Raw genomic sequence first — 22,107 nt, 5'->3', positions numbered from 1 at the left:
GGTTGTGAAAAGCCAGTTTAATGAAATATGCCTATTTCAATTTGAACTGCAAATGTCTGACGTCACATCACATTGCAACGGTGTTTACCTTTTTGACATGTGGGCGGGGCCACGTGCAAATGGACGGAGTCTTGTGTGACTGTGGGCGGAGCATAAATCTCAGGGTTTTTGATTTTCAAATGTAGGCAAGTATGTACACACTGCTTTCCCAGTCTGGGTTCCCTCAGTGTTGGGGACGTGTCGGAGCCCCCACGCGGTCCCGTAAGCCCCCACCACATGAAGGAGTCAAGCCGACACCAGTCCTTCGTGTTCGGGCTTCCCGGTCGCTCTGATGCGGCCGGGAACGCCCCCTTTATTTATACTCAGCGCGGCGGCGTGAGACGTCACGCCGCCGCGTAAGCCCGTCATCGGGCAGCGCCACACTCCTCCTTTTCCGGGACGAACAAGAACATAGATTAACAGTAACTTTATTAACCAGGAAACCACACATCTATCATAAACACTACTGCACACCCAAAAAAAACCCCTTTAATGTCATCCACCCAGATCTTCTCACCCCAGTTCACTAATCAAGCGTCCCACAACATATTCGCTGAGGTAGGCAGGTTTCCCTCGCCCAGCCCTCTGGGGGTACCTCCGGCCTACCTCCGGCACGTGACGTCCTTCCGCTGCGTCTCCCCGGACTGGGGATTCGGGTCCTTCGTCCCAGAGACCTCCGTCAGCAGGCATGTCTGGTGGATCAGGTTCGGGTGGGGTTTCAGTTCGTGGATCACCCAGCTTCTTAAAGAAACTCACGTTTCGGGTGACAGCAGATCGTCCATCCGAGGCCGTCAACATGGATCCTTTCACTGCCACTACATCCAATGGCTCCGGTTCATAGGGGAGCGAGAGCTTCTCGTGGGGGTGTCGATTACGGATAAGGACCTCATCTCCCGGTTCAAGTCTTTGAGGTCGGAGACCCCTGCGCAGGTTTTCTTGTTCCGTTCGGACTCGCCTTTCAGCCTCCACCTGCGGACTATCGATGACCCCTGGTTCTTTCTCCCCAACTTCCGGCAGCAGTCCCCTGGGGCACCTCTTAAATAACGCCTCTGCCGGTGCCACTCCCGTGGCGGCATGTGGGGTGGTGCGGTACACCCGCAGAAACTGATAGAGGGCACGTTGTAATGATTGCCCCTGCCCCTGAGCAATTCGGAATGTTTTGTTCAGAGTCCTCATCAGTCTCTCAGCGTCCCCGTTTGCTCGGGGCCACAGGGGGGAGATCTTCCTGTGCTGTATTCCGCAGCTCTCCATCAACTCGGAGAACCGCTCACTTTGGAAGGGCGATCCGTTGTCAGAGCATAGGGTGTGGGGGAAACCATGGGCCGCAAATATCCGCCTGAAGCCCAAAGCCAAATGTAACTCCTGGTACGACTCGGATCTCGCCACCCTAAAACGAAAGTGCAGGGTTGCAGAGAGGAAATGGCGTGCTTCATGTTCATCCTCTGACAAACTGGCCTGCCGCCTGCTCCAAAGGCAGTACCGGCTCTCTGTTCTCACCAAGAAGAGAGCCCTTATCCAAGCCCGCATCTCTGCGGCATCAAACAACTCCGCCGAACTCTTTAAAATCTGCAAGGAGCTGGCCAACCCTGTTGCAGTCTCTACCTCTCCTGTCCCCTCCCAGGCCCTCTGCACTGCACTGGCCTCTCACTTCATCTCTAAAACTCAGGACATCCTGTCCTCGCTCTCCTCCTTTCACCTCCCTCCCTCCCTACCCGGCCCTTCCTCTGGCCCTTCTGCAGTCACCCCTCCTCCCTCTTTCTCTGCCTTTCCACCTTTCTCTGCTGACAAGGTTTCCAGACAAGTCTGATCTATGAAAGTCTCGTCTAAACAGGTTCACCCCTGTTCCTCCAAAACTATCAAGGACCACATCGACTCCCTGGCTCCTGCCCTGGCTGACTTTTGCAACCACTCCTTCGCCTCTGGAGTCTTCCCTTCCCCCCTCAAGCACTCCCTTGTGCACCCTCTTCTCAAGAAACCCTCTTCCGACCCCTCCTGCCCGGCTAACTATCGCCCTATCTCCATCACTCCCTTCCTGGGCAAGCTCCTGGAGAAACTGGCCATCTCCCAGCTTAACCTCCATGCTGAATCTGTTGGTAGTCTTCATGACCATCAATCTGGCTTCAGAGCTGCCAGAAGCACGGAAACTGCTCTCCTGAACATCTGTGAAGACCTGCTCTTGAACCTTGATTCCAACACTCCGTGTGTTCTCATTCTGCTCGATCTCTCCTCTGCCTTTGACACTGTCAACCATGCCATCCTGCTCAACCGTCTCCGGGAAAACCTGGGTATCACTGGTCAGGCTCTGGCGTGGTTGACCTCTTTCCTTTCAAATCGACCCTCCCAGGTCCAACTGGGGTCCTTCCTCTCCGACATCTTTTTCTCCACCTGTGGTGTCCCCCAGGGATCTAATCTCTCTCCCTGGCTGTTCAACCAGTATCTGGCACTCCTTGCCCACCGCATCGCCGCTCTCTGCCCTAATTTCCAGTGCTATGCGGACGATACCCAGCTCATTTTCAGGCTACCCTCAGCCTCCCCCTCTCCTTCCCTCATCTCTGACTGTCTGTCTGCTATCCAAGAATGGTGTGCCGCCAATGACCTCTGCCTTAATGCCAGTAAGACTGAGATTCTACTCATCGGTACTCCCACTCCCTCCTTCCCTGTAGCTCTCTGGCCTGCCTCCCTTGGCCCCCTCCCTGCTCCTACCTGCAAGGCAAAAAACCTTGGGGTCATCTTCGACTCCACACTCTCCTTCTCTCCTCATATTTCTGACGTCGCCAAGAGGTCACACTACCAGCTGCACCTCCTCAGAGGTATTCTTCCCTTCCTCTCCTTCCCCCAGAAGCTCACTGTCTCCCGAGCCCTGGTTCTCTCGAAGCTGGACTACTGTAACAGCCTCTATCTTAATCTGCCTGCCTCCACTCTCCGCCCTCTGCAACTCATCCAGAACAGAACTGCGAGACTTGTCCTTGGCCTCAAGCCCAGGGACCGTATCTCTCCAGGACTGAAATCTCTACACTGGCTCCCAGTGGCTGCGAGGATAAAGTTCAAAACCCTCTGCATTGTCCACAAGGCCTTCTGGGGCCTGGGTCCTAAATACCTTCAACTCTCTCTTCCCAAATATCTTCCTTCCCGAGCCCTTCGCTCATCCGCCTCCAACTCCCTCAGGGTTAGCCGCTTCTCGAAGCAACGAGCTGGGGGTAGATCTCTCTCCGCGGCAGGGGCCTCCCTCTGGAACAGCCTTCCTGCCTCCCTGAAACTTGAGGAGAACCATCTCCGGTTCCGGAAGCACCTCAAAACCTTCCTCTTTGCTTCTGCTTTCCCTCTCCCTCTCCCCTGCTGAGCGGCTAATTAATTTTCACTGAAGCTGCACTGATCCTGCAATTGGACCACTCTAAACGGCCTCGGTCCTGGGCCATGCCACTCTACACTTGCACTGATGCCCTGGAACCCCTTTGCACTGCGGGTCTGTCTCTGTATCCCTACAGCCCCCCCTCCCCCAGCACTTGTTCTGCACTTACCTCACACTTGCCACCAGCTGGCCCTATTTATTTATTTATTACGTCCGCCTCTTACCTTGTACTGCACTTCCCCCCCTCCCCTTCCCCTTGCACTTTTCCCCTCCCCTACCCCTGCACTTGCGCGATCTGAATGACACCTGGCCTAGTAGGATCGTTTTCTGTCTCCCCTTGTTCCCCCCTCCCTCGTCGCGCCTTGAAACACTTGTGTATAGGCGCGTTACAAATACCATATCATATCATATCTTCTCCATGGCCACCACCACATGCTCAAAGGCCACAGATTCGACGAACTCAACCTCCGGGTATCTCAAATGTTCATCGACTATTACCAGGAAGTGAGTGCCCACTGATGTTGAGCCAAAGTCGGCGTGGACGATCTCCCAGGGCCTCGTGCCACGGGGCATTGCCTCAATTGCAGGTTCTCGTTGCAGAGAAGAGGCCGCCTGACACCATACGCAGGCCGCCACGAAGTCGTCCACCCTTTTCTCCAACTCCGGAAACCAGACTTTCGAGCGGAGCCGCGCCTTGGTCTTGGCGGCGCCCTGATGTCCATGATGGGCGAGACTGATCACATCGCTCACCTTTGACCGGGGAATGACGATCCGGTCACCCCGGAGTAGCAGCCTGAGTCGGAGAACGACAACTCCTCCTTCACCTTCCACAACTGCTCCAGAGCTGTTTTGGCTTCCGGCGTGCGCCCGGACACGGCTCCGAGGATGGACTTCCAAGACCCGTTATGCATTGTGTCCTTCAAGATTCGAAAACACTCATCCTCAGCCGCAGCAGCCTCCAACTCCTCTAGGGACATCGCATTTGGCGTTGCCGCCTCCACCACCATTCGTACATAACTGTCCGCTTCTTCTCCGCAGGTGTCATGTCCATCTCCCCCACCTACTCCCGGATGACGAGACAGGTAGTCCGTGGCATTGTTGGCCCCTGGCCTATATACCAGGGTGACTGAATACTCGAGGAGGGCGAGCATCCACCTCTCAATCCTAGCTGGTGGTTTTGACGATGAGCCCACTAGAATCGGAAGCAGTGGTTTGTGGTCAGTTACCACCGTCACTGGACGTCCCAAGACATAGAGCCGGAAATGTTTGCAGCCCCACAGCACTGCCAGGGCCTCCCGCTCGATCTGGGAGTACCTCTGTTCCGTTTCGGAGAGCGCTTTGCTCGCATATGCCAAAGGTTCGAACAGTCCCGTTGTGATCCACTTGAGTCAGCACTGCCCCCAACCCGAAAGGACTTGCATCAACCACAATCTCCGATTCCAAGGCGGGGTCGAAAAACGCCATAGTATCTCCCGTTGTGAGGGCACCCTTAATGTCCTCAAAGGCGGCCTGTTCGAGAGGGCCCCAATGCCAAGGTGACTCCTTCTTGGTCAGCGCCCGGAGTGGTTCAGATCTCGAGGCCAAGTTCGGGATGAACCGCCCACAATACGTTACCATCCCCAGGAAGCTCCTCACGTCCGTCACAGACTCGGGGGCCTTCGCCGCTTTGATGTCCTGAACCTTCTTCGGGTCTGGCGACACCCCCCCTCCTTGAATATGAAGCCAAAGAACTCAATAGAGGGGCGCATGAACTCACACTTCTCCCTCTGCAGGGTGAGGCCCAACGATTGAAGTCGTTTCAGAGTATTATCGAGCCTCTTCATGTGATCCACTTCGGTTTTGGCAAACACCAGAATATCATCGCTGATATTGAGGACGCCCTCCAGATCTGCTAGGGCGCCCCTAATGATGTTTTGGAACACTTCAGCGGCAGACGATACTCCAAAACTCAACCGCTTGTATCGATATAGTCCCCGATGGGTGGTAAACGTTGTTATGTACTGGGACTCTGGATGAAGGACGACCTGGTGATACCCGGCTCGGAGGTCCAGTTTCGAGAACACTCAAGCCCCCTGAACATCAGCAATGATATCATCGATCGTTGGAGTAAGATGGCGCTCCCTTTTGATTGCCTTGTTGGGGAGCCTCATGTCCACGCAAATGTGTACCGAGTCGGGTTGCTTGGGCTTTCTGGCCACCACGATCGGAGACACCCAGGGGGTTGGGCCCTCAACCTTTTCGATGATATCCAGGCTCACCAAATTGTCCAGCTCCTTATCGACCTGCTCCCTTAAATGGAATGGTACTCGGCGGTGTTTCAATGCGATGGGCTGCACTGACTCATCGATGTGTAATCGAACTGGTTCCCCCGTCATCTTTCCGATCCCACTGAAGAGTGCAGCATATTTGTCGAGGAGATCATTAATGTCCTCCAGGTGGACGGAGTATGCAAAGCTGACGATACCTAAGGCCTCCGCAGCTGCGCAACTGAGCAGGGTATTGCTGCTCACCGGGGTCACATAAAATCGAGCCTTGATTTGTGAGCCATCATGTTCCACGTCTGCCACGAAGGCACCGTCGAGCGGTAGCGGTTCCTGACCCCCAAAAGCAAATATGCGGGCCTTCGGTGCGACCAGACCTGGGAGGGGTTTGAGAGAGTCATAATGCCCTCTGGCCATCACATTGACAGAGGCGCCTGTGTCAACGAGCACTGGGACTGGGGAGTGGTTGATCTCGACCACACATCTCGGCTGTCTCCGGCTTCTTCCTTTGAGTACTCCCACGCTTGAGACGAAAAAGATGTTCTCCTCGTCTTCAGCTCCTTCCGGATGGGACTCCACTTCACCCTGTTCCACCTGGGCAATACTGGGCTGTTGGCTCTGGCGAGGAGTCCATGTCCGTGCCTGACCTCTCGGCACCATCACCGGCATGGCTGCACGACATACTCTTGAGAAATGATCGGCCAGTCCACACCTCCCACAGGTTTTTCCAACTGCCGGGCATTCTGCCATGTGAGGGAGGTCGTACCCACACTTCTGGCACGACTCCCTGTCTCGGGGTCCTCCACCCGGGCGTCTCACTCCTCGGCCACCCCGCCACACGACACACACCTCCTTTGACCTCACCGACCGAGACCCAGCTTCCATCTTGTTGGCTCGGGCTTCTGCTACCTCGTGGCACCTGCCCAGCTCCAGTATGCGGGGCAGCGTGAGGCCCGGCTCTCTCAGGACTTGCCTCCTGAGCTTGCCGGAGAAGCATGCCTGGATTAGCATCGTGCGTATCATGTCGTCTGCATCCCCCCATGCACAACCAAGGGAGAGGCGGCGTAGGCGACAATAAAAAGTGTCCAGTGTCTCCTCCTCCTTCTGCTTCGCCGAGAGCATGACGAACCTCTCATAGTCCACGTTTGCAAGGGGAAGGAAGTGTGCGAGGAGGGCGGCCTTGGCCGCATCATAAGAGTTGTTGATAGGAGTAAGCGATTCAAATATCTCCTGGACTGTCGGCCCTGCCGAGTACAGCATGGTGGCAATTCTGCTGTCATCGTCCGTCACCTGAGCAGCCCTGAAGTACATGTCGAGGCGACTCACCCATCTTCTCCATCGGGGCCCCATGCTCGAGGGTGGGCCCGACGCATCGAATTCCGGAATGGGCTGCAAGGCGGCATGGGCCGCGGGTGCTCGTGCTTGAGCCATGATGGGAAACCCTGGTTGTCCAGGTGGCGGTCCTGCAAGGACTTGAATCACCGGAGGTAGGGCGGCCTGTTGTTGAGCCGCTGCCTGGCCACGATCGCGGGGAAGGGACGCTGCTGCACCACCACTGTCCGAATCCTCAGAGTCACCCATGGGCTTGAGCGCACAGGCACCCCCACCTACTGTCCTGAGGGCCGCAACTCAGACACCCACCATCATAGTGCGACTCACCCCTCCTTCCCGGGTACACGAACAGTTCCAACACGGGGAGGCTTCCGGACAAGGCACCAGTGGATGTACAACAGACTCCGGTACCCAGAGCAGCCAAGCTTGATGATGAAGAAGACAAAGAAAAACACCCACGGCACTTTGATGATGAAGGGGACAAAGAGAACACCGTGGATCCACCTTGCTGCAATCCAAAAGGACTTGGAAGTTCCAAAAATTGAGCAAAGGTGATGGATTGGCCTAGACAGGCCCTGTCATATAAGTCCTCTCCTGGCTTTCACACGACGTAAAAGACCCAAAATCGGGTTAAAACCCACAAATCAGACATGGGCGTGCAGGGTAGACCTCCTGCTATGAATGTGTCCAAAAATTAGGCCCGTGTTTACTTCACGCTCCAAACCGGAGCCTCGTGAAGTTTTACGGCCTCCAAGACAAAATGGCCGCCGGCCGCGTGTGCGTCCCGCGACCCGGCATGAGACGAAACGAAGGTCCGTTCCGCTTCGTTCAAAAAATTAATCTTCCACAGATTATACCGCCGGGCCCGGGTCTCCCTCACCACTCGTCGCCACTGTTGGGGGCGTGTCGGAGCCCCCACGCGGTCCCGTAAGCCCCCACCACATGAAGGAGTCAAGCCGACACCAGTCCTTCGTGTTCGTGTTCGGGCTTCCCGGTCGCTCTGATGCGGCCGGGAACGCCCCCTTTATTTATACTCAGCGCGGCGGCGTGAGACGTCACGCCGCCGCGTAAGCCCGTCATCGGGCAGCGCCACACTCAGTAGACTCTGTGTGTGTCTACCAGCTATACAGTGGCCATTCCTCCACGCAGCAGTCGGCTACTCACACTGCTGCCGAGAGCACCCATCACCTCTCTGGTCCGTCTGCGCACCAGTGCGGCTGCTCCGGAGCTCCCACACAGCTCTGCTGCCTTTCACATCCATCGGGTCCCTTTCGATATACACAGAGGGATTGGAGGGGCTCGAATTTATGGCCCAGACTGTCATCAGGGCCACAACGATCACCTGGCTTCACCAGGTCTCCCACTCCGTCTGCACACCGTATAGCAGGTCTTTGAAGGCTAACTGCCGGTCGCCATTTTAGGACAGGCCTGTCCATTATGTGTCAGATCAAGCATCTACAGAGGCCAACCAACCTCGATTCTAGGAGGAATCTCGTCTAAGTGATCGAAAAGTGACTTTCACGACAGAAAGCACATCAAATACATCTTTTATTGCGATCTCTTCCGGGAGCTTTCGCCATCTATGTCTTCACAGCATGCCTGCTGCTAGCCATGCCCTCATCGGAATTTATTTACGGACTCTCTGTGATTGGTCAGGGATTATACATCATTTCCTGCCTGCTTATTTCAGTCTCACTCTTAGGAGTTTGTCTTGCACATCTGAAGGAACTTTACAGCCAGTGGTCGAACGTGTACGAAAAGAAGTAGAGGAACTATGTTCCCTACTGGCCTGCCCCGCTCCCCACAAACTCCATCACCACGTCCCATCCCACGCCACGCACAATACAAACCTCAAAGCGCATGTGCCAGCTGTTGAAGGGAATGTTCAGTGCAGTGCACTGAAATTGCAACTTTCAACTTCTTCCTACACTTTAATTTTAAAACGAAATCTTTCCGGAAGGTTTCTTTTTAAAATAAAAGTATAGGAACAGCACCGCTCCGACCGCTCCCACCTACTTCGGCCTTAGATTAGATAATTTTTTATATCTGATATGATAGGTTATTTTTTAACGCGCTTAATACCCAGAGGTTTCTAAGCGTGGACCCGGGTATCGAACTTGTGTTGGCCTGTGTCGTATTGCTTCCAAGGCGAGCACGTTGCACCTGAGCTATTCTCCCGAGACTTTTACCTTTTAAACTGCAGTAATACTGGGGACGTTTCATAAGTTTTGAAGGGTATTTTCTAGAACTTTTTCTTTGTCTTTTTTTGTCAAGGCTGCCGAGGCTTCCCGTGATCCAGCAACTTATTCACTCGGCCGCAGAGACATTTCTAGGCTGCCCTCTTAATTCTGTTTAGCGTGCAGTTCTGGAAGCAGAATTGGATAGTTGCAAACTGTTTTTGTTTTATTTCTTTCTATATCCATTTTTATATACTAATGATTGTCTTTATTTTTAGCTCTCACTTTCAGAATGTAATGCTATGTTTACAATCGTCCATTCTTTATTGTATCTTTGAACCTGTGCCAACTTATTCAGTACCACTCGCAATCATTTCTTTCTGCAGCTCAACTGATTGCAAACATACTGCTTATTCTGATCTCCTAACTATATGCAATATAATATTCTTCACAGTACGCTTCTGAAGATGCAGAACTTTTGCTAGTTGGCAATAAGCTGGACTGTGAAGTTGACCGAGAGATAACGCGGCAGCAAGGAGAGAAGGTAACTATTACAGAGAAATAACCACTTTTTTGCTTGAAACTTATGAGAAAGGACACATAAGCACAGACTGATGACATACCGCGGTATAAATAAGTAGAACTTTAGAAAGAAACAACAGCTGTAAGGGGCTCATAATCACTATTCCGTGAGACATTGTTTGATTTAAGTTTGGTTTTAAATGTGGTTCTATACGAGTGAAAATATTTTTAAATGTTGCACCATCCTGCCATTGTGTCCTCAACAGAGAAAGCGCATTGCTGCAGCACAAATGTATTTATTAATTACTATACACATGTGTATGCAGTATAACTGGACATCATATATGTTGAAAAGCATTTATTGTGGTGTTTGTTACAGATTTTTTAATGATGGGGAAAACTCTACCTAAAGAGGAAGTTTATCTTTCAAATCTGGATGAATATTTAATATTGGTTATATACGTTTTTGGGGTATGCCTCCTACCCCCAGTATATGGGTGTGTGTTTCAATGAGCCTTTGTCATGTTATGTTATTTGGTGTTCAAGCTGTCGCCGATTTTGCCTGGTAGGACTGAGTTTACCATTCGATAATGAACTGCTGAACCTAACTGGGTTTTTTCGCTAGACCATTGTCTGAAACATCATACAAAGCATTTACAATGACCTAGTAATTACTAAATTAAAATGCAGTCTTGAGGATGTCCAGTATTGATAGAAATGAGCAACCTATTTTGTTGTGCTATGTGATGTTAAATCAGTGAGTAGCAGTTGTTTGGTGAGAGGAGCGTGAGAGTTGGTTGACTACTTACTGTGGTAAATCAGGTTAGGAAACCGACGCTTTGAGTTGAGTATTTCTTGATTGGAAAAATCAAAGCCTAAGCTGTCCATAGGTTTCTTACCCTTACACTAAAGAGAAAGAAAAGCAATCTAAAACAGTGCTTTGCAGCATGTCCTACAAAATAAGCAGTCTGCCATCCAGAAGCCTATTGTAGCCTAAACTCTATCCTTACCACTATACACGAACAACAGCAAAAAAACGAACTTTAACAAAGGGTACAATAAGGGCCTTTGCCCAAACAAAGGAATGGTAACTGGTTTCTGACCCCACCACAATGTCTCTATCAGAAAAAGGGGTACTTCCCCGTTGCACAGTTAAAGGCATCAAGTGTCTCTTCCACCTTCACCTCCTCGAGGTGCTTATCAGTCTTTGGGTTAGTCTCTTTCTCCTTGGATTACCAGGGACTTGGTCTCGGGTGTTCTTCCACTCTTGGGAATGCCGTTGGTTTCTAAGTCTGCACTAGGTTACTCTCCTTAGGCTTACCACCAAGGAATCTCGTGGTACTTTCTCCAGTTAGTTACCTCCTGGTCTTTACCCCTCCTGGGGTCTCAGGTCTCATACCCAACCTTGTGGGGTCTGGTTTCTCTCACCCTGTCCTGGGGGTCTGGTTTCTCTCACCCTGTCCTGGGGGTCTGGTTTCTCTCACCCTGTCCTGGGGGTCTGGTTTCTCTCACCCTGTCCTGGGGGTCTGGTTTCTCTCACCCTGTCCTGGGGGTCTGGTTTCTCTCACCCTGCCTTGGGGGTCTGATTTCTCTCACCCTGCCTTGGGGGTCTGGTTTCTTTCACCCTGCCTTGGGGTCTGGTTTGGTTGTTCTGGCCGCCACCCGGTTCCCTCCCAAGAAACGGTCTCTCCTTTGCAGCTCCGCGGGCTACTTTCCTCCTCGTCTCTAATGTTAATTGGATTGTTATCCCCCACACAACCAGGGAGTGGCCTATTCCCCACTCTCCCTTTTGAGGTGTGGATGCTGCCTGAAAAGGTTCAGAAACCATACCACCCATTTGTGTGTGAAGTTGTGAGTTATTTTACAGTTTAACTCCCATATATTCAACAAAACTATTAGGCTCTTGAGACAAGGGAGGATAACGTATATCCCTGTTTTGGGATTGCTTGTCCTCTAAGTTGAGGTTGGGGGGGGTCACCCCCAGTGGGATCCTGCTTGCCCTGTACCCTAGTGGGTGGTAAGCTTAGTGGGCTCACCTCCCTAGTCCAGAGGGGTGGCTCCAACTTGGGAGAAGGGATTAGTTGCCTGGATTCATCACATTGCCAATAACAAAAAAAAGATGGCGTTAGTGTGCTTGGTGCCCAGACTATAGTTTGTCAGAATTAGGGAAAGAGACACCTCTGAGGTCTGTGTAAAAGGTTTAAAAAGGGCTCCTTAAAGGAGGATGTTTTTCCAGAGAGAACTGTCCCTAAGGATAATAAGATAATGCTCAGGCAAAAAGGCAGCAATGGTGACAGTCTGCTTGTCTGTAAATAGCAGTAAAGGGAGTTGGGTTAAGGAGTGCCCAAGACAAGAATACTCCCCTCCCAAACATAAACCTATGGTTACCTGATGGGATATAATGCAGAGCATAGAGAGGAGCGTTCCGGATCCAGTGCTTGAATCACAGGAGTACCAAGTCCAGAGATTAGCTAACATGAACGCAAAAAAAAAACTCTACATTAAAATAAAAACCGCAAGGATTGGTCTCGTAAGGCATGAGGACGCTCTCCTGGAAGTAATCCAAATAAGGGGGACAGTTCCACAAAAGGCAGAAGTCTTCCTTAATCCAAGTCCCAAAAACGGGGAAAAAACAGATGCCACTAAATCTGCGATCCCGGGATCCAATTCCAGAGAATAAGAAAAAAATTAAAACAAAAGAAACACACTCAGGCTCAAATGCTGTTTTACACCAAAGCCAGGAAGACTCCAGAAGCAAGGTCCCGAAGCAGGCCGAAGAAAAGGTACACCGAAAAGCAATAATCAAAGAACACTGCTCAAAACAACAACTTAATATCTTTGAGAAGCTCGAGGTCCTGCACTGCCCAGACTTTAACTGATGCAATACAGGCCTCAGATACATCTTGGGATTCACAACGCGTGTGGGATGACTTCACAACGCGTGTGGGATGACTTCACCACGCGCATCCGCCGTGCCCTCTTGCTCATGAGAGATGTAGTCTCAGAGCATCATTCGTCTCATTGTGACAGATGCCAGGACATTTTCAAAGACCGTAAGTGTTGGGGAACTGTCTTCTCAGGATTCGTGGCCCGTTCCTGACAGTTTACCAGATTGTGGGCTGTGCAAGTCTTCTTCTGGAGCTACAGTGGAGTCTACTGCAGAATCGAGCAGTCTGCAGTCCAGAGCAGAGCGTGTGAGTCTGCTTTTTGTTTTCATTGCCGGTGGCTGGACCCACATAAACACTCCTTTGACCGCGGAGCGGACCGCAGACCTACAGCGGAGTCTACTGCAGAGTCGAGCAGTCTGCAGTCCAGAGCAGAGCGTGTGAGTCTGCTTTTCGTTTTCATTGCCGGTGGGTGGACCCACATAAACACTCCTTTGACCGCGTAGCGGACCGCGATGCTACAGCGGAGTCTACTGCAGAGTCGAGTAGTCTGCAGTCGTGCAGAGGGTCGGTGGCGCGGAGGACTCGACGATCATCAATCCTGCAGAAAAGAGGAATAAGGCGATGGGAGAAAACGTGGAGTTTCGGGATGCAGGTGACGTGGATGACCCGAGCATGATGGAGTGGGAAAGATGCCTCAGAAGTAACTCAAAGCTCCCGCTGCCGGAGAAAAAGTCACTTGCCTTTAAGCGAGGTAAGAACTACACTACCCCATCTGCTCCGACTCGTGCAACAGAGTTGCTTTTTGACTTTCTGCCTGAACTCCTCGTTGAACACACAAATAAAGTAAACGAAATGTCAAACACTGCCACTGTAACGGCAGTGGAGAAAACCCTGCTACTAGCGGCTGAGACAGAAGCAGGACCCGTAGTGTGTGGCGGAGCGGCAGGCAGGAGGTCCGCCTCGGCGAGCGCTTTGTCAGCCGAGACTGCCGGAGGGCAGTCTGGGACGACCCTTTCTCCGGCCGGCCCCGACAACACACATGTAACGCAGGGAAAAAGTCTGGCTATAACGACACCGTCAGACACTGCGGACAATGGGGAAAAAACTATAACAACACCGCAAAGTGGAAAGGGTGGTCGCAAGGATCAGCCTCTATGCGAGGCGAACGGAGGGGGGACCCAGTCAAAAGAGCCGGAGCATCGGCGGCCCCTGGACATTAACAGAGGTATAACGGAGGTACAGAGGAAAATGACATTGCTAACAGCCCAAATTCACCCTCGATCTCAAACAGAGGTGCAAATTCAGCATGAAGTAGTAAATAAACAGGCAAAGACCAAAGAGGCACCAGCGACCTCTGACATAACACAAGTGTTCACCAACACAAAAGAAAACTCTATATGTGTAGAGGAGATCATGGAGGATGATCTGGATGACGATACTCCCCTGGCTACAAAGCCGCTCGTGGAAAACGACCAAAACACTCCGTCTAGCCCCGAGGAGACGACTGCGCCGGACTGAAAAAAGAGGGCTGGGGCAAAACAAACAAAAACAATCTATAGCAAAAGACAAAAAGGGAAAGCCCTTAAACCAAAAAAAAATGAGAAACCAAAGGGCAATGTGCAGACTAGCAGCATTTACACAGGCACCAGTTTTGGACTAAAAAAACAAAAAAACAGTTAAAAAAAAAAAAAAAAGGAAAATTATACAGAAAAGTTACCCAATCCTCTAATCTCAAACGCACTGCTCAACTTCTTTAAGATGCAACAGCACAAACGGAAACTCAATACAAACACTGAATTATCCAATGCAGAAATGCTGGAAGTAGAAGAGATTCTGCCTGCAAATAAAACAAGAAAAACAGACGATTCAAAAGCTTCTACTAAAGAAAACACAGAAAATGGTCCTGAGCATAATAAAGATCCAGTCGTGGAGCCTACACTATGTGATTCTATCAGTCGACTACGAGGAGGAGGCGAAAATCACCTCTCAACAGATATAAAAGGCCTCCAACATTCTGATAAGATGGTGCAAGATGCGGCATGGCTAGAGCCAAATGTTCCCTCTGATTTAGCGAAAAAAGTCTTGTCCAAGACTGAGACCCTGCGAAAACACAATGATGTACAACAGGAAAACAAGATTCCATAGAGAATACCTCATTTCCAGACTTGCATGGGCATGCCATGCCACAGGAGGAACAGGCGAGGGAGTATCCGCACACTTCGGGTGTTGGAAGGAAAATGAGTGAACAATCAAAGGCAAAAATCCACCTGCAACAATCAAACGGGAGTGAACCTCGATCAACACATACCACGGAAAAAAGCATGTCACTAAGAAGTCAGACGGGGAACCACGTGGATCAGCGACCTCTGGCGACCTCCCCCCGGGCATCTTCGTTTGCTGAAAGTCCGGCTCACTCTCACACGCTACCATATAATTTAGAACAAACGCCGGGGAAACATAGAAGACATAGTGAAATCATGATGGATACACAGAAAAATTCACCCAACAAAAAATCTGATATGACAACGATCATGGCAGCAATTACTATCTCCCTTGCTCCATTCGGAAAACTTTATGAAACTATAAACGAAGCTACAAAAGATAATACAACCATCTTAGGGAAATTACTATCAAAATTTGACTTCATTGAAGGAGACTTAACAGCGATGGAAGCTAAAAATGAAAAACAGACTGCGACATGGGAGGCAAAATGGGAAGCCATGGAGGCAGCTCTCAAAGAGGAAAGTCAGAATAACAAGCTCAACAACAAAAAATGGGAAGTCAAACTCAAGTATGGCCAACAAAGGAGAAGGTCGACACAGATCGGGTGGCTGGCAAGTCTAAACATGCCTTTCTGGCTGAAGATGTACGGGTGCAAAGCCAAAATACGAGACTGGACCAAAATGCAATATCTAGAAGCGATCAAAGAGAAAAAATATGCTTGAAGTTAGCACAACAAACAGACAGCAAAAAATAAAATTTCATCAACGGAGGGCAGTATCGACTTGACCAAGAGTCCTAAGCGAGATGACCTGTAAACTACAAAAATTCTGAAAAAGGGTATAGACACAGAAAAGTCCCCAAGAACAGTGGAGGAATTTCTAACGAGAGGTCCATTACTGGATATATCGGTCTACCCGGACTCGGAGCCAGATAAGGAGACGTCTCAAGACAAAGCCATTGAGACCACGGCCAAAGAGGACATCACAAAGACGGATCAGATAGAGGCAGAAGTCCCCACAGAAAACAAGACATCTAAAAAGGGGGAGAAAACAGGGTCTAAACAGCAAGGAGTCAATCAACGAGACGAGAGTCATGGGGAACACTCTAAGGAAAAACAAGAAACAAATCAGAGTGACGTAAATAGGCGGACATTGACCTCAAAAAGACAGAGTACGAAGTAACTCAAAGGAAAGAACAAGAAGAGCATTTTAGGGGGAAAGACCTACCCTACGATAAGCTAAATCAGAAAAAAATAGTGTTCAAGCTAGAACAATCATCATGCAAAAGTGACTATATCGTCCTGAACAGGAAAACAGTCTTAAAAACATTGAGTAAAATTGCTTCTCTGCAACACCTGAAGACAGAGGACTTCATCTTAATTGAACCCTATCATCGTGATCAGAAGGCAAAAACATACCTCCATATCAAAAGTGGGGCAATTGAGAGACTCACAAACGAGCCATATAAAGAACTAAAAAAAGCAGGCTTCACACTGACAGAAGTAACACAAGAAAGTAACCATGATGGAAGGCCAAGGAGTCTCAAGTAGAGTGAGAGTCCAAAAGGTCGTCAGATATCAAAAAGCCAAGTCCGGGAAAACTGGAAAAGGGCCAATTTAGGAGGAACAAATGTAGAGGAAATCCATAGCCACAGGAGGTATAATTATCGAGAAACCAAACGAGAGTCGAGCAGGCAAAGAGAGAATTACACCAGGTGTGCACGAAAAGATGGATCACCCAGGAAGAGGTAGCAATATCGTAAACAGAGATTTCGTTCTGAATTAGAGGAAGACCATCAGAGACCAGATAGCTATCACCTTAAAGGCCAAGTAAATAAACAGGAAAACGATCAGGAAAGAGAAGTGATTGATCAAGACGCGGAAGACTCAAGGAAACCACAGGGCCCATGGCAGTGGCTAAAGGCAGCCCTAAACTCTAATTTGGAGAAATAGCAACCATCAGGAGGAGTGCCGGAAAAACAACCTCCTCCGATTCATCTTCAACAAACTACGACAAAGAATGCCTTGACGATGGGCTCATGGAACACGAGAAGTCACCACCATCTAACTAACCCAGATAACCAAGACCTTGGAGAATTCGATATACTTTGTCTCCAAGAAACATGGTTAATGGCGAAACCAGCATTGGACGGTTTTGAGATAGCTTTCGCCCCGGCAACAAAAGGCATGTTCGGTCGACCATCGGCAGGGCTACTGATAGCTATCCGAATGGAATGTGGAATTGAAATTACCAAAAAAATAACGGAATCATACGGTATTCTGGCAATCCTAACAACGTGGATGCAAAAACAGAGCACACAAAGGCAAATGAAACCGCCAAAGATCGCAATAATAACTGTGTACTTAAATCCACAGAGAACTTTGAGCACGGAATTCTGTAAAAAATAGAAAGTGATCGACTGCATCGCACTGGAAGACCAGCAAACACACATAATTTTATGTGGAGACTTAAACTCGAACTGCAACGTCGACCTAGACAACACGGGGGCGAAGAAAGCTTGTTCACAAGCCGAAGAGAGAGGAGTAGTATGGATGGCTTTGATGAATTCTAGAAATCTACATAACATTACAACAGTGAGATCATGGTCAGGGACGATAACCACATGGGAGCGGGGAAAATCGAAAGCAACCATTGATTACTTTTTTACCTCTGAGAGCATGCTACATTACATAGAAGACTACTCGATAGTCAAAACTACAGAGAGCGATCACAATTTGGTCGCAATTGCATGGGCATAAACATCCCTCCTAACTCAAAGCTACAAACACCAGATAGAGGTAAATAACCAACGTACGCGGCTGCGATTAACTGCAACTAACATTGCACATATTACGAATGCCTATAAAAATCAAACCAACGAATCAGAAACCAACTCAGCACGACCGGATTATTTGCCCTTCCTACTACAGCACAGAAAGAAAATAAAAGACGGAAATTACGCCACAACTACAAACATACATGCGTACGATAGAGAAGTGGTGGAAAAAAGAAGAGCTTTAAGAAAAGCAAAAAGACAAGCCAAGTCAGCAAACACTTTGTTGGCTTGGAGCAAGCTGCAAAGCGAGATAGTCATACAAATCCTGGATCCTAGGGCGCAGGCACATTCAGTACCAGAAGGACGCGGAGCAAATGCTTAGGGCACTTGGCACCAAGAAAACCAGTGACTTTTGGGCGCTTATCAAAAGGCCAAATAAAGAAACAGCCATTAAAACAATCAATGCAGTGAGTGAAGAATCATGGGCCACATTCTTTGAGGATCTCTACAAAGCCCCAACATCTAGCGAGGTGCTTCTACAAAGAAACACAGGGCATCAATGGATTGACCTATCTGACAGACAAGACATAAGAGCCTTAATAACAAGACTCAAAAATTCAAGGGCACCGGGTCCAGATGGACTCAGCAACATAGACATTAAACAAAACGCGGAGGAATGGTCAGAGTTCATCAGTACCATCTTTGAACACTCTAGAGAAACGAAAGCTATTCCTGCATCCTGGACTGAAGCAGTGATTGTCCCGATATACAAGCAAAGAGACAGAGAAGAACCCGGCAACTATCGCCCGATAGCACTCCTGGATATAATAGGGAAAACATTTGCAACCCTACTTTTAGCCCACTTTCGCACCTGAGCAGAAACATCACCTGCACATGATCCCTTCCAAATGGGCTTCCTCAAAAATGGAAGTACCTCAGTGAACATTTGTTTGTTAAATCTGATAAAAGCGAAGGTAAAATAAGGAACACCGCCAGTGTACATGGCTTTTCTAGACCCGTCACAAGCATTCAACAGAGTAGGCAGGCGAAGACTATGGACTAAACTGGAAAACTGGAATTGTCCAAAAAAGCTACTCGATCCTGTGATGGCCCTACACGAAAACACCAAACTAAGAGTGCGACTTCACACCCAAGGGACGCTATCGCGCGAAATTCCATCAAAGCGCGGTGTGAAACAGGGCTGCCCCTTAGCCCCAGCCCTATTCATCGCCTATTTAGGTGACCTCAAGGAAGCTGAACTTTCTGTAAGGTCTTTTCCTCCAAATCTGGGGAAGGTGAACATCTCAAGAATATTATATGCAGACGGCCTTATTCTGCTAGATCAGACACAGATTGGCCTTCAGCACCAACTAAACAACTTGGCGGCGTACATGGATGAAAACAATCTGCAAATAAACAAGAAAAAAACAAAGGTTCTGATATTTGGGAAAAGCTCTATGAAAAAGAAGGCAAATAACAAATGGTTTTTGGGAAACATAAACATCAAGGTAGTGCCATCCTACAAATATCTAGGAGTTTTCATAGATGCATCGAGCCAGGAAGAGACAATGGAAGCAACGCTCTGGAAAAAAGGTAAGAATCTAGCAGCTCAAATGAAGACCCTGGACAGGAAATGCGGGAAATTTTCAGTCATCCCAGTGATGCAATTTTACAAAGGAAAGGTAGTCCCGACCCTCGCCTATGGAATGGGTGCAACTTTGAACATGCCAAACACCATATGGAGGAAACTGGAAGGGTTTCTTTGGAAATCCCTACTAGGTCTACCAAATTCAGTTTCAGTAGAACTCATCAGGCGAGAATTAGGCCTGCTCTCTCTTGAACAATCGGTAACTCTTGGTGCAATGCAACTCTTTAGAAACACCTCACTACCTGAGGCACCGCTGACCTACAAGATCATCGGAACTGAAATAACAAACCGCAAGCTGACCACCTTGAACAGATGGGTGGATAAACTAAGGAACAAATTGGAAGAAGTGGCGTATACAGAAGACTTGCAAAGGAACCCCACAAGAGTAAAAACCAAATTAGAAGCTCAAGACTGGATTAATACTCTGGAAAAGGCACAGTCCAACAAACTCACGAAACATCTGCCACCTAGCTTTAACAGTCTGAACGAGCCAATGCCGTACTGTATAAAGTTCCCCGACAAACTACTCAGGATCACCTTTATGAGAGCCTGTTTAAACCTCCTCTACCCGTGAAATTCAAGCGATTAGACTAAAAACGGCCACTAAAGAATGTAGATTATGTGGCGACGTAAATAAACTGGAAACAGTACGCCATCTTTTGATGCAGTGTCCGGAGCTAAGAGAAATACGTGCTACATATCTAAACAACCTGTGCACCGACTTTGCGGGACTACAAGAAGACAAATAAACGACATTGTGGAACAGGCTGATGTTAGGTGAAAAAACATCATGGGCATTAGCAACAGTAAAAATTTTGGAAGCTGCATTCCGCAAAATAAATGCACAGTCTGGTAACTAGGGCAAGAAAACAATTCGGACCTTTGTTTGTATGACTGCAGGCGACATCATGTCTCAAACCAACTATAGGAGGATGGTGAACTGAATCAGACGCTAATGAACATCTGTTACAGGTGTTTGATTATTCGAACCCTGACCTTTTGAACATCGAATCTTTAAGTCCAGACATTGTATGCCGTTTTCTCTGTAATAACAGCTTCTTCTAGCATATCTACGTCCTGTTGGCCATGTCTACCTTTTCAGTGAATCTCTTAGCTCTGTAAGAACAGTAAAGATTCTTGTAAAAATTGCTAATTGTAACTACAAACAAGTAAATAAAAAAAAAAATGTATTATAGATCAATGAATTAGAAAGGCTTTACTTAGTTTGGTCCGACTGACCAAACAACGTTAGCTCTTGATCGCCTGACAAGTTTGAAAGATTGGGTTGGAGGAGAGAGGAAGATTTGTCATTGACTGGATTGTCTATGGGCAGGTGAACCAAGAATAGATCTTGTTGGAAAATATTTTCATAAATCATGCTCCTTTCTTCAAGCACTGCTTAAGCTCTAGTTCAGTGGCTGACTGTGCACACAGGCTGGATTCTGATGGATCTCACACGGGCAGGGGTTTAAGGACAGAATTTGTGTTAACAGCAGAGGGCTATTTTGATCAGAATTTACATCCTTGTGTTAATGGTATGTGATGGGGTCACTTGTTAATTGCACTTAATGAAGGGCACAGGAGCTCTGGGGCAAAGGGGGACCACGTGTTCAGTATTGCAACACCTGGAGTTGGTAGACAAAAGGATCGGCATCCAGGTTGCATTTAGTGCCTACCACACAAAAGGGGTCCCTGTGTGGACAGAGGGAGGGTATCTGCTTCTTAGAGGGTCAAAGTAAGCAAAGTGCTGTATTCTCAAGGTCTTATACCAATTTCCCCAGGAGAATAGGTCACATCATCAGGGTGACTGGTGACTGCATCATCCATGAACCCCATACAACGATTTGTACACGGAGCAGGAGCTTGGAGTAAGCGCACTCCGAGTGGCCAAGCTTCAGCATGCCTCTTCCAGGAAGGAACAAACCTACTAAAGAGGCCTGCACTATGGCTACATGGACTGCCATTGCTCTGCTGCCTAATTTCAATATGGTGTGTAATGTATTCACCATGTCAGGCCGTGCAAAGTGGGACATGGATCGACTCTCACTAACTTTATAGACACTACACCAGCAGGGAATCGCAATGGCCAGTCATAAAGATGGGGAATCGGTGGGTTTATTGTACAAGCACCACTCGCGGGACACAAAGACATTAAGGAAGTGAACTCCTAAATCGGAGCCCGTGCAATAAACTTGTCAACGTGCATATAAAGGGAATTGCCCTAGAGTGTGGGAGATGGGACAACATTCTTGACACACACTCAGACAGGTTAAGTGAAGTTCAGTTTAAAGAAGAAAACGTGCCTTGGTCAAGCCAAGAGAGCCAAATAGACAATGGGAGCACAGAGGGGAACAGGGTGCGGCAGAGGAACCTAACCTGAAAAGCCATAGTTATGGAGCATGTCAGCTGGAGGAGCCTGCTGATCTGGGCCGAAGTCTTTTGGTAAAGCAGCCTTTAAGATCCCTACGGTAGTGGGGGAATCAAAGCCAGCATGGATCAGCAGTGCAGACCATGGTGGCAATAGCTAGAGCACCAACCCAATTGTTAAGCTGTGCCCTAGGCTGTCACTGGGTGCTGTGGTAGGTCAGAATCAGAACTCTGACACCAAGGCTTTGTTTAAAGGTTTTATTTCTGTCAAGTCCACCTAATCTATCCCTAAGCCTACAAGCCCATGTCCTTCTCTAGATCAAAATAAAGTCTAAAGGGTGCTTGTCAGTGTCCATGTTTGAAGTCCTCTGTCCTCTAGCCTAACCACTTTCCCTCTGACAAAAGAAACAGAAAAAGAAACCAATGCTTTGTTCATGTTTAAGATTGCCAGTTCTTGTTATGTTGGAATGCTATCAAGGTGTTGCCAGCCTAGGGCTTTAGTAAAGACCCTTGCCCCCAGTTCAAG

General features: G+C 48.8%; 1 protein-coding gene across 1 annotated transcript in view; it reads left to right on the top strand.

Annotated features, from left to right (window-relative positions):
* RAB12 (RAB12, member RAS oncogene family) overlaps positions 1 to 22,107 on the top strand; it is a 430,907-nt gene that overhangs the window by 316,990 nt on the left and 91,810 nt on the right. Inside the window, exon 4 of the mRNA XM_069620750.1 lies at positions 9,613 to 9,702. Within this exon, the coding sequence (XP_069476851.1) occupies positions 9,613 to 9,702 (90 nt within the window). The remainder of the gene's footprint in view (positions 1 to 9,612; positions 9,703 to 22,107) is intronic.

Source organism: Ambystoma mexicanum, chromosome 5q (assembly GCF_040938575.1).
Source record: "Ambystoma mexicanum isolate Mex_15411 chromosome 5q, UKY_AmexF1_1, whole genome shotgun sequence".
In the NCBI taxonomy this organism is placed as follows: domain Eukaryota; kingdom Metazoa; phylum Chordata; class Amphibia; order Caudata; family Ambystomatidae; genus Ambystoma; species Ambystoma mexicanum.
This window is presented reverse-complemented; position numbering and strand designations above follow the sequence as displayed.